This window comes from Myxine glutinosa, chromosome 1, assembly GCF_964187855.1.
Source record: "Myxine glutinosa chromosome 1, kmMyxGlut1.1, whole genome shotgun sequence".
NCBI classification, from domain to species: domain Eukaryota; kingdom Metazoa; phylum Chordata; class Myxini; order Myxiniformes; family Myxinidae; genus Myxine; species Myxine glutinosa.
In genome coordinates this window covers 119,410,405-119,423,350 of record NC_136261.1, presented here as the reverse complement: position 1 = coordinate 119,423,350, position 12,946 = coordinate 119,410,405, and the positions used below count along the sequence as shown (strand labels likewise).

General features: G+C 52.6%; 1 protein-coding gene across 5 annotated transcripts in view; it reads right to left on the bottom strand.

Annotated features, from left to right (window-relative positions):
- The window catches only part of FASN (fatty acid synthase), a 182,842-nt gene that overhangs the window by 74,892 nt on the left and 95,004 nt on the right, over positions 1-12,946 (bottom strand). For all 5 annotated transcript variants that reach the window (XM_068128067.2, XM_068128072.2, XM_068128069.2 and 2 more), the window contains exons 9-16: positions 7,564-7,698; positions 6,808-7,318; positions 5,864-6,051; positions 4,061-4,250; positions 3,833-3,927; positions 1,405-1,539; positions 858-1,061; positions 321-436 (exon numbers count right to left, since the gene is read on the bottom strand). In XM_068128067.2, the coding sequence (XP_067984168.2) occupies positions 321-436; positions 858-1,061; positions 1,405-1,539; positions 3,833-3,927; positions 4,061-4,250; positions 5,864-6,051; positions 6,808-7,318; positions 7,564-7,698 (1,574 nt within the window). The remainder of the gene's footprint in view (positions 1-320; positions 437-857; positions 1,062-1,404; positions 1,540-3,832; positions 3,928-4,060; positions 4,251-5,863; positions 6,052-6,807; positions 7,319-7,563; positions 7,699-12,946) is intronic.

Sequence of the window (12,946 nt, the reverse complement as noted above, 5' to 3'; positions counted from 1 at the left end):
CCTTTTTTGTTCAGATTTTGGTTATATGACTTATAAATATCAGGAAGTCAATGCTTGTAAAAGTGTATAGTTGTGATTGTGAAATAGAATTTCATCCCAGGTTCTGTCACTCTCCCAAACTTCATTCCCTTATTGATTGCTTTTCGAAATTGCCAACGAAGATAGCACCATGCTAAGCCCACGTGACTATGGACTAATTTGAGACGAAGTTATTGGTGCTGAAAATTTGGTTAAGGGAATCAAGTGCTCGTGAATGGATGCTTAAAGTTTTGGTTTTCCCCTTTACATGTTGATGCCATGGTACCAGGTGTATTTCAGACCCGTGCAGATACAATCGTCCGATGTTCTTGAGCAGGAAGTGGAGGTTGTTGGGAACATCACGTTTCATCAGAGGCACATTGGTGCAAGTCGAAGGCAACGATCGCTTGAGAACGGCCTTGGGAGAGGCCAGAACAAAGAAAAAAAAAATTGGTTTGGGTGGCGAACAAATTTCAGTATTAACTGGAGTAAAGAAGGTAAATTATTTAAACTAAAGAAAAGAAAACAAAGTATAACTAACACACACACACACACGGAAACACACGCGCACACATGGAAACACACACACGGAAACACACGCGCACACATGGAAACACACACACACACACACACACACACACACACACACACACACACACACACGGAAACACACACACACACACACACACACACACACACACACACACACAATACTGTAAAGGGCTATGTAGGCCAACAGCACAGCTCTATAGTACACCAACCTCCACACTCTCACAAAGCAAAATAAAATGTTAAATGCACTGGTTGGTGTAATAATTATTGTTACAAGTAAGGCAGACCTGGAGCAATGCATGAGGAGCTATCTCCACAACCACTGCGTTGGCGGGGACATGCTGGAGGCCATCGTGGAAGAGGACGGGGCTCACGAGGTTGTTTACGTGGTATTCAGGTGAGGACAGCTGTGACAGCTCCATGGACCACTGGCTCTCTGGGATTGAAGTGCTTATCCAACGTGAAGAGCGCTTGCGAGGATTGCGGATCACCTGGCATTGGTTCGTTTAACAGTTATCCTTCATTGCGTGTAAAAATCCAAAAACAAAACGAAAAACCAAAGATCACCTCAGATTTTCCACTCATTCCTGAAGCCGAGATAAAACAAACGGACCTCACTCAGGTGTGTACTGGTAGATTGCCTATTTTATGACTCGTATGTTTTTAACACAATGATGCTGCTTTTTGTGTTTCATATTCTGCATTGAAAACCTGAAGGGTTAAAAAGGCTTCTGGATAGCTGTTTATAAATTTTCATTTCGACACTTTCACTCCCACATATTTGCCTTGTGCCAACACATTGGTGATGTAACTTAGTTGCATCATAACAGTCACCTTGCGCAGGGCGGTGAGCAGGGCAGGTGCGATAGCTGCCATGTACTCCGAGTGGAACGCTACGCCAGCACTACGCACGGCTTTGGCAAAGACACCCTGTTCCTGCAGCTTCGTCACAAAGTCCAAAACTTTATCCTGAATGAAGTACACACAGGGAAAGGAGATCAACTATTCAAACCGACTGAAATTTTTTTCAAATAATCACAGGTAAAATAGAATGGCACTTGGAGGAGCGAATACCCCCACCCCGCCAGGCTGAGCAGTACATGTTCTGTAGCCCATTGATAGGCCGGATGTGGATTCGGACCTGAACTAAAATCTAACCAGCTTGTTCTCTTCACCTAACCAACTCATCCACCTTGTTTCGTCAGAACTCGTCCATAACCTTTTGAGATATCCTGCTGACAAACAAAAACAGACAGGGGTGAAAACGTACCCTCTGTCTATCTTATTTGGCAGAGGTAATCGAGAGAGGAGTAAAACTCCAGTCGTTTTTCCAAGCAGAGTTTTAACGGTTCTGGTTCGTTCAATGTGCTTACGATACCTGATGTACAAACTCGAAGCAGAATCTCATGGTCCTCTGTCGTAGGTCAGATTTACACGAGGTGCTCTGCCACTGCCTTCCCAGCGGTAGTCAGAGCAGGAACTTATAATTTGTTTTGTGTCCCTATTTCTATCCCTTAATTTCTATCCTGGTGTTGGCTTAGTGGTTAGGGTGCCGGCTTGGGATCCTAGGATTCTAGGTTCGAATCCCGGTCGATCGCTGAATTAATGCCAGGGGGGTTGACTCAGCCTGTCATCCTTCCGAGGTCGGCAAATTGAGTACCAGCTTGCTGGGATGAATGATCACGGTGTGTACCCCGGTTTAGAATAGGTACACTGTATCCCTGCGCATCGTAAGAGGCGACCAAGGGTTGGCGTCAGGAAGGGCATCCGGCCATAAAAAAAAAAACATTGCCTCAATCAGGGAACCATGATTGTCATGGGGCCCGCAAGGCTAACCCCTGCTCTAGCAAGTGTGCCATCTGGTGCCTCTGTGCCATCTTGTTGGACATTTATCTTGCATGACATCAACAATTTAGAAATAAAACTACAAAAATCTGTGTGTGGAGAAGACAACAAAAAAACCTAGCATTTACCAATAACATTGTGTATCATGTCTAGATGAACTGGCAGGATGGCCTAGAGGTACGCACACTCACCTGTCCAGCCTGGGTTTGAGTCTCGGCCAAGCCATAAGCTGTGATCGAGGCATTTCACAGGCGGGGCGATTCATCAATGGGTGCGTCGTCCCTCGGATGGACGTTAAACGCGCACCCCTTCTACCGATATTAATTGGTGGACGTCAAAGATCCCATTGTATCCTTAGCGAAGATTACGCAAGATATCGCCGGCATGCTGGACAAATTCCAAATTCCTGCACACTCAGTGGAGTATCCTGTGTTGGTCAGTGGCTAGGATTGTAACCCAACCCAAGAAACTGCTTCCGAAACACAGACACACTGCAGAAAGCATGGTGCATGATAATGACAAAGTCGTCGCCTATGGGATTCTGTCTCAAAAATTGATCTTACATTAGTTGTTCTTGTTGGGATGAACCTCGAATGGATATTTTTTTTGTTGTGCTAATAAGGGCATTAACTGCAAAACAGAGCTGTCAAAGATTATTGTGAATAAAAAAAAAACCTTGCAAACCCGTGCAAACTGATTGCTGATGTAAGATTTTGAAATCCCACATGACCTTTACAGTCTCCCCTGTAGGGTAGTGTGTCTTTATTCTCACGCTTTTTGGAAAAAAAACAAAAACCCGGGGGGTTTATTGTGATCAGTTCTGTCTGTCTGTCCACCACACTATCTTCTCCTAAACGGTTGCGCAAAAATTCACCAAACTTAGTAGCTATGGTCACCGCACGGCAAGAAGACGCGAAAGCAGTATCATTGTTGGTGCTGCCGCCATGGTGGGGTCAAAAGGTCAAATACCAAAAATTACGGGCACATTTTAAAATGAAACTTTGTAAATGCAATCAACATTGAGGGACACATGACATATCTAAGGATGTTTTGGATTTGACCCCTGCTTCATGCTCCAGGGGGTGGGGCCACAGGGGTCAAAACAGAAGATTTTTTTAAACTCAAAATTTGATATTGGGTCATTCCTGGTGGAACTTTTTGCCATATTCAACTTTACTTTAGATGGGAAGCATGGGGATTTACCATGGTGCGCCATCGACTTCACTCTAATTTGACTTGGTAGTGGGGTTCAATAAACAAGTGGGAGGTCACAAATTAACAATGAAATTGTGGTGATTGTTTAAGATTGTTTAAGATCTTAAAGATTGTTTAAGAAGAATTACTCACGATAATATCAAAAAACTAATCGGACATAAATGGCAACAAGATAAGAACCTCATTATTATTGGGGACTCACCAAAGGCCCAGATATTGTGATCGTGTCCTTGGCATTGTGACAAGCGGGCACCACCCCAGCAGGACATTGCTTCTGGCATTCTTCCCAAGTTAGACCTGTGGACCAACAGATTCAAATCACAAAGCATCTTATTAATTAGTCCACCAATGCTGTGGTACCCCCTACTCCAGGAACAATATGACCTGTGCTTTTTAAAATCATAAATTTCAGCACAAACCCTGCACGTACCGACTGCAGCCATGCCACCCTCTGGCAACTCAGCCTCACTGATGCAGCGTCCTCTCCAGTATGCAGCCAGAACTACCTCTTCACGAGTCAGGGAGCCGTCTGCGTATCCACATGCCAATTCGCCCACAGAGTGGCCCACAATGCCGTCAGGTTTCAGCCCAAGGGCTGACAGCACATCTATGAGGGCGATCTTGAGCGGGATGAATGGGAAAGGGGGTGGGGAAGGCAGGGAGTGAACAGTGAGCTTAGGTTGAAATACTATCAGCTTAATTAGGTTGAAGAAGGAACAGAAACCCCCTCCCAGAAAATGTGCAATTACGCATCGAAAAAAAGACTGTCAAATGAGCCAAGAACACAAAAGAGGGACAAATGAGTTTCTCTACTATTTCTTCAATTAATGCCCCCAATTAATCCCACCCTCATGTGGGTCAGATGCACCTGCTGGCAGGGACTGAAGTTTGACACAGAGCCAGTTTGGAAAGGAATTTGTAATTTGTTCAGGTGATGGTGAGAATTTGCCTACTCGCTGCTACCATGCCCTACGCATCTGAAAAGGTCAAAAGCCATGGCTAACAATACTCACGACCACCCACCATCCCCTCACAATCCCCCATCAACCATCTCCCTTGCTGACAATACCCATGACCACTCCACACCCCCTCCTCCCCCCCCCCCCCCCTCCACCATCTCCTCACAATCACCCATCTCCCTAGCCAACAATACCCATGACCACTCCACACCCCCTCCCCCCCCTCCACCATCTCCTCACAATCCCCCATCACCTATCTCCCTAGCTAACAATACCCATGACCACTCCACACCCCTTCCCCCCCTCCACTATCTCCTCACAATCCCCCATCACCCATCTCCCTAGCTAACAATACCCATGACCACTCCACACCCCCTCCCCCATCCCCTCACAATCCCCCATCAACCATCACCCGAGCTAACAATACCCATGACCACTCCACACCCCTTCACCCCCTCCACCATCTCCTCACAATCCCCCGTCACCCATCTCCCTAGCTAACAATACCCATGACCACGCCACATGCCCTCCCCCCGCCACCATCCCCTCACAATGCCCCATCAACCATCACCATAGCTAACAATACCCATGACCACTCCACACCCTTTCCCCCCCTGCACCATCCCCTCACAATCCTCCATCAACCATCACCCTCGCTAACAATACCCATGACAACGCCACACACCCTCCCCCCCTCCACCATCGCGGCCATTTGAATCGATCGCACAAGGTTTGAAATTATTCGGATCCTACAATTCCTCTGAAAATGTTTCTATCACTAATTTTGGCTCCAATAACTTCTTCACAATCTAACCGATCAGTTTAAACATGCTGAGAACCCTCTGAGTTGCTCGTGATGGAGGAATCAGTATCGGAATCTGAGCTCGTTTCTCTATGTAAGTCGCCGTTAGGATCAAGGTGAGTTCATAATGTGAGGTCACTGGCAAAATCGAAAATCCACACTAGGCGGCCTTTTTTAGGACTTTGTGATTGGCAAAAATAAAAAAAAATAAAAATAATGTTCCCTTCAAATTAGACCGTGATTAATAATTTTTTAATGGTTTCAGAATTTTGTTTTTGCGCTTGGGTTCCCCTTGAACGTCAATCCAAAGGAACGACACATTTTGTGCTGCAAGACCCTGCTTGTAACACACCAATCTGATAGTTTATAGTCGGGTCAGGAAACAAACGCAGACGAGACAGCTTTATGGTAAGTCAGTACCATCTGCGCCATCCTGTAAAACAGACAAATGAGCGGAGAATATTCATCATACCTGCATCGCAGCAAGGCTGACAAAGCAGTTTTTTGTGCCTTGAAAAGCATCAGGCGGCGTTGTGGTGAGGAGGGAGAAGAGATCAATTTCCGTGCCTTCCAGCGCTCTAGCAGTATGTTCTAGCGATTCTCGAAATGCTGGCAGCTGCAGCATTTGCTTGCCCATATTTGACCATTGAGCACCCATTCCTGAATGTCGAGAAGATAAAATTTGTGAATTTTTTTTTTCCCGAAGAGAAAGCAAACAAAGTATAGAAAGAAATGTGTGCACAGAATGATATTGATTCAATCACAACTGCTTGTTAATGAGCATAGGTCAAAACATAACATCTTCAAAAGCTGCCCATGCATTCAGCACGAATCGATGAACTTTCATAATTTTATTTCTCTTCACATTACGAATGTCAAGTTATCTGCATTTTAAGTAAAAAATATAAATAACCCCGAGTGAGCTGACGATCATCTCTTGAGGTCGTAATGCAGACCTCTGCTGATTATGGGGAAACCCCCTTGATTCCCTGGGAGGCCCCTTGATCGAAAAATCTAAGATTGAGGCATCCTGCAGACCATCGAGTAGAAGGACTGTATCGTGTTTCAGAGCAATCGCTTGGTAAATACAGGGCAGGTAGGGATCCAAAGTTTGGGGGTAACCCCCCACAACCTCCCTCCGCCCACCCCATCTTGGGGGTCCCCATAATCAAAAATCGAAAAATCGAAGCCTGAGCGATTGTGCGGGCTACTGTCTTGTATTCATCTGTAAAGTCTCAGAACATTCAGCCGGGTGATAAGAGAGGAGTAGCAAATATACCAAAAAGTTAACAGACGGATGGACGAACATCCGGATATTATTACCCATTTTATAAGTTCATCTCTTCGAGAATCGAGATGAAATGACCTAAAAATATATCATGTGATATTATTTAACCAGAAGAACGAGTGCATTACCTGAACATATGTACCACAATGGACGTCCAGCTTGACTCTGCTGTATCTCCTCCACTTTGATGCTTGCATCATCAGTTGCCAATTCTTTCTGTTGGTGCTCTAAGAGCGTGAAACCACGATGAGGCATTCCAGCAGGTGACTGATCGGATACACAATCGAGAAGTGCCAGGAGGTTGCTGTTCAACACATTCTTGTGTACCAGGTCCAGCCAAGAGCGTACACCAGCCTCCGTCCGACTAGCTGCCAGCACCAATCGAGGAAGTACTGAGAGGGCTCCACAGGTGCCACTTTCAGCAGTTTTGGTCAAGTCTCTTACTGGCGGTGGCTTTAATATGGCATGCACATTTGAACCACCAAAGCCGAATGAATTAATGGCAACTAGGCCACCTCTGTAAGGCACAGGCTGTGTTGGGACGTGGATTCGTCCATCAGAAAGAGCTGGGATGTCTGGATTTGGGTTTGAGAAGTGCAAATTTGGTGCCCAAACACCATGCTCTAAAGACAGCAAAATCTGAAGGTAGAAAGGCAAAGGAGACAAGCCAACAGAAAAATATAAAAGATTAAATGAATGCATGCACATCAATAAGATGATTGCTTGAGTATGACTACATATTTGTCCTGGATTGGAAAAACAGAGTTCGCAACATAGTTGTTTGTTGTTTGGGACACGGCAAAGAAACAAAAACGATGCAGAATAAAAGGTGTAGTCTTTTGCTGCATTTGCGAGCATAGAGCATGATGCACTGGGGTTGGTACCTTTGCAAGTGCGGCTAGACCAGAAGCTGGCTCTGGATGACCCATGTTCGATTTGGTTGAACCCATGAGGAGTGAAGGACGAGAATTATGACAAAACACATTAACAATACCCGCAGCTTCTTGAGGGTCTCCCACCTGAAAAGGTAGGAAATAGAGAAAGAAGAACATATTAAACAATCCATTTTATAACATCATCATGATCATCGGGTCGATCTCGATCGGACATGTGGTAGTTGACCAGTCACTGACTTTTCGATCCCAGCCTGGCTGCTAACCAGGGGATGCGGCCCTTTTTTTTACCTGTGCGAAGACCGATGCAGTATGTTAGAGAGTTCTGGTTTTCCATTGTCATAGTGTCTTTCAGTTGCTAATTTTACACATGTAGTCGCAGAAAATGAATTTATTCATTTTGCTGTTCTGGTTTATTACTTTTCAACTTTTATGGAAATATCAAAGCTATAGCCATGGATGGTCATTTGTTTAATTTTATTATTTATAAATCACGCACACATGCAGGCAGATACATGAGACAACACCAGACTTTACTTTCACAAAAACAGCCACTGAGATTGGGGGAAGTCATGTCACTTCCCAGAGCACTCTGGGTACCAATGACATCATCTTTATGACCGTCTTTCTCTCCGCACTCAGCGAGGCAATCGAGGAAGTTCCTCATCCCCATGGATGCCAACCAATGGTTGTTTGACCGTGTTCTATCATTCAAATGCTGAGCAACAATTAAGCAAGCAGCACGTACTATTTTTTTCGTCTTTGGTATGACTCGGCAGGGGTACGAACCACCGACCTCGCAGACTCAGAGAGCAGACACTCGAACCATTACGCCGGCCAATTTGTAGAAACGACCAATCAAATATGCGCACAATGTCACATGCCAACACTTTCATTATTAATCCGATGTTGAAGGAACTGCGCTCCAACGCGAGTCGAAAGAATTGACGCGACCAAAGACGGAATTCGTCCGAGTTGCTTTATTGAAACAAAACAGCTCAGGTATTCTGACAAGCCCGTTTTTCGGGCAACAATATATATACACATTTATGTCGGGAAGTTTGCCCGGCAAAAGCTATACCGGGCATGCCCGGGTATCAAGGGCGAGCCTTGGAAAGGCGAGTCTGGACATGCCCGGGCGTGTTTGGCTGCGGCCTGGCAAGTCGAGGCTGGGCGTGCCCGGGCGCTCTGGGCGAGCACTGGAAAGGCGATAGCGGGCATGCCCGGACGCTCTGGGCGAGCCCTGGAAAGGCGATAGCGGGCATGCCCGGACGCTCTGGGCGAGCCCTGGAAAGGCGATAGCGGGCATGCCGGACGCTCTGGGCGAGCCCTGGAAAGGCGATAGCGGGCATGCCCGGACGCTCTGGGCGAGCCCTTGAAAGGCGAGAGCGGGCATGCCCGGGAAAGACGAGACCGGGCGTGCCCGGGAGGTTCGGGCGTGCCCGGGAACAGTGAGTCCGGGCATGCCCGGGAGAGGCGCGTCTGGCCGTGTTCTGGCCGGTGCAAGGCGATTATGTACATCCAGCGGTAACCGCTACACACGCCCCTCCAGAATCGACCTGCACCGGCAGGGTCAATTTAAGGGGGGTCCGGATGACCTGGCCGAAGCGACCCCTGGAGGGTCGTGGGGAGGGGTCTGATGTGGTGGTGGGTGGTCGAGCGGGGGGAACTGTGGACGGGGGGCGGCCTCGCCGCGGAGGAAGGGCCAACCATGGTGGTCGGTCGACGTCCATGTGCGCCGGTTTGAGGCGGTCCACAGAAATCCGGTCCGGCCGGCCGCCGAAGTCGACGATGAAAGACTTGTCGCCCCGTCGCAGGACCCGGAAGGGCCCGTCGTACGGCGGCCGGAGTGGCCCCCGGTGCGCGTCATGACGCACAAAGACGTACTCCGCTGTGCGAAGCGCCGGGGGAACGTAGGACTGGGGGCCACCGTGGCGGGACGTCGGCACGGGGGCAAATCGTCGGGCGGCCTCCTGGAGGTCCGAGGGCTGGCGAGCGGCGGACCAGGGACTGGTAGCGTCAGGCACGAATTCGCCCGGGACGCGGAGTGGCTGGCCGTAGACGAGCTCGGCGGCTGACGCCTGGAGGTCTTCCTTGGGGGCCGTGCGAAGGCCCAAAAGGACCCACGGCAGCCGGTCGGCCCAACCGTCGTCCTGAAGGTCGGCCATGAGTGCGGCCTTCATGGAGCGGTGAAACCGCTCGCACAACCCATTGGCTTGGGGGTGGTAGGCCGTGGTGCGGTGCAGCGTGACCCCCAACGAACGGGCGACCGCGCCCCAAAGCTCAGACGTGAACTGTGGGCCGCGGTCGGACGAGATGTCCGCTGGTGCGCCGAAGCGCGCGACCCAGGTGGCGATGAACGCCTGCGCCACGTCGGCGGTGGTGGTGGAGGTGAGGGGCACGGCCTCCGGCCACCTGGTGGTCCTGTCCACCATGGTGAGCAGGTGGGTGAACCCCCGCGTGGGGGGCAGGGGACCCACCAGGTCCACGTGGACGTGGTCGAAACGCCGTTCAGGCACGGCGAAAGGTGCCAGCGGGGCCTGGGTATGGCGGTGGACCTTGGCTCGCTGGCAGGCCGTGCAGGCGTTGGCCCAGTCGCGGATGTTTCGTCGAAGGCCGTGCCAGACGAAACGCGCCGACACCAGCTTCTGAGAAGCTTTCCGGCCCGGGTGAGAAAGGCCGTGGATGGAGGCGAAGATGCGGCGCTGCCAGGAAACGGGCACGATGGGGCGAGGCTGGCCCTGGGAGACGTCGCAGAGCAGGACGGTGCCCGCGAAGGGGATGTCGGCCAGGCGGAGGCCCGTGTCCGCCACGCGGAGTGCCTGCACCGAGGCGTCGGTGGTCTGGTCGGCCGCCATGAGCGTGAAGTCCACGCCGAGGTGGACCGCGTTCGCGCTGGCCCGCGAAAGGCAGTCGGCCACGGCGTTGTCTTTGCCGGCGACGTGCTGGATGTCCGTGGTGAACTCCGACACGGCGGAGAGGTGGCGCTGCTGGCGGGCCGACCACGGCTCCGTGACCTTAGCCATTGCGTAGACCAACGGCTTGTGGTCGACGAAAGCCGTGAACGGGCGGCCCTCCAGGAGGTGTCGGAAATGGCGAACGGCCAGGAATAGCCCGAGCAGCTCGCGGTCGAACGTGCTGTAGTTTAACTCGTTCGGCCGGAGTTGCCGGCTGAAAAAAGCGAGTGGCTGCCAAACCCCGTCCACCCATTGCTCATGGACGGCGCCCACCGCGTAGTTGGAGGCGTCCGTAGTGAGGGCGATGGGCGCGTTGAGCACCGGGTGAGCCAGCAGCGTTGCGTCAGCGAGGGCCCGTTTGGCACTGGCGAAGGCCGCGTCCATGGCCGCGGACCAAACAATGTCATGCTTGGCCGGCTTGCCCCGGAGGGCCTCGTAAAGGGGCCGCATGAGCTGAGCAGCGCGGGGCACGAATCGGTGATAAAAATTCACCATGCCGAGGAACTCTTGGAGGGCCTTGATGGAACGGGGACGCGGGAACGTGGTGATGGCCTCGACCTTGGTCGGCAGCGGCACGGCCCCGGTCTTGGTGATGCGGTGGCCCAAAAAGTCAACGGTCGTCGCGCCGAAGTGGCATTTGACCGGGTTGACAATTAAGCCGTGCTCGCTGAGGCGACCGAACAGTGTTCGGAGGTGGAGGAGGTGCTCGGCGCGGGACGTGCTGGCGACGAGGATGTTGTCCAGATAGATGAAAAGAAACGGCAGGTCGCGCAGCACGCCGTCCATCAAGCGCTGGAACGCCTGGGCCGCGTTCTTGAGGCCAAACGGCATCCGCAAAAATTCGAACAGGCCGAACGGCGTGATGACGGCCGTCTTCGGGACGTCGGCCGCCCGGACAGGTACCTGGTGGTAGCCCCGTATCAGGTCAATTTTCGAAAAGATGACCCGTCCCGCCAAACGGGCGGAAAAGTCCTGAATACGCGGGATCGGGTACCTGTCGGGGGTGGTAGCGTCATTGAGATGGCGGTAGTCGCCACACGGGCGCCATCCACCCCCCGGCTTTGGCACGATGTGCAGTGGCGAGGCCCACGCGCTATCGGAGCGCCGCACGATGCCGAGGTGCTCCAACGCGTCGAATTCGGCCTTTGCCACGGCGAGCTTGGCTGGGTCGAGGCGGCGGGCCCTGGCGTAGACCGGCGGGCCCGTAGTGGGTATGTGGTGCTCGATCCCGTGCCGCACCGCGACGGCCGAAAACGTCGGCCGCGTGAGGGCCGGGAATTCCACGAGCAGGCGAGCGAACTCGTTCGTTGCCGGGAGGGCGCACGCCAGTTCGGTCGGCGCGGAGCTGCTCATTGTGCACGCCAGGGAGCTGAAGGTCTCGGCGTGGACAAGGCGACGTCGTTTGACGTCGACCAGCAGCCCGTGCGCGCAGAGGAAGTCGGCGCCCAGCAAAGCCACGGGGACGCTGGCGGTAACAAAAGTCCATTGAAAGCGCTGGCTGCCGAAGCAGAGGGTGACGACGCGTGGGCCGAAAGTGCGTATGGCCGAGCCATTAGCAGCGACCAAAGAGGGGCCGCAAACTGCGTCCAGCCTGTCCTGCTCGGAGGCAGGTATGACGCTCAGTTGGGCGCCGGTGTCGCACAGGAAACGCCGTCCAGACGCTTTGTCCCGAATAAACAGCAAGTTGCCCGAGTGGCCGGCGCTCATGACTGGGAATGAACGCCGGCCCGGCCGTTTCCCGACCTGCCGAAAGTGCACGGGGGCCGGCACGTCCGAGCCTTGTGTCCGAACCTGGCGTGGTAATAACACCACGCCCGGTCAGGTGGAGGCCCCGGCCGTCGTGTCGGAAGCGGGCGGTGCGGCGTGGCAGCCGCCAGTTGCACCGGCAGTTCGGCCTCCAACCGCGTAGGGCGCTCGGGCATCGTGGGCGTCGCCTCGGACGGCGGCGGGCTCCAGGTAACCGCGCCGATGTGCTGGCCCGCCGAGGAGATCTTATCGGCTTCCCTGGCGAGGGCGCGGGAATCCGTGATCAACGTGCCAGCCAGGGCGAGGCGTACCGGGTTAGGCAGCTGACGGAGGAACAGCTCCCGGAACAGGAATGCCGGAGAGTGCTCGCCGAGCAACGAGAGCATATAGTCCATGCGCTCGGACGGGCGCGTGTCGCCGAGCTCGGGCAGGTCAAGCAGGCGCCGTGCGCGTGCTGCCGGTGAGAGGGCGAAAGCGCCGAGGAGGAGCGTCTTCAGCGCGTCGTATTTGTCAGCAGCCGGCGGGTGCTGGAGGAGGCTCAAGGCGCGGGCCGCGGTGGCGGAGCCGAGCGCCGCCACAACATGGTGGAAGCGGGTGTCGTCCACGGTGATGCCTCGCAGGGCGAACTGGGAGTCCGCCTGGGCGAACCAAACAGCCGCGTGAGTCTCCCA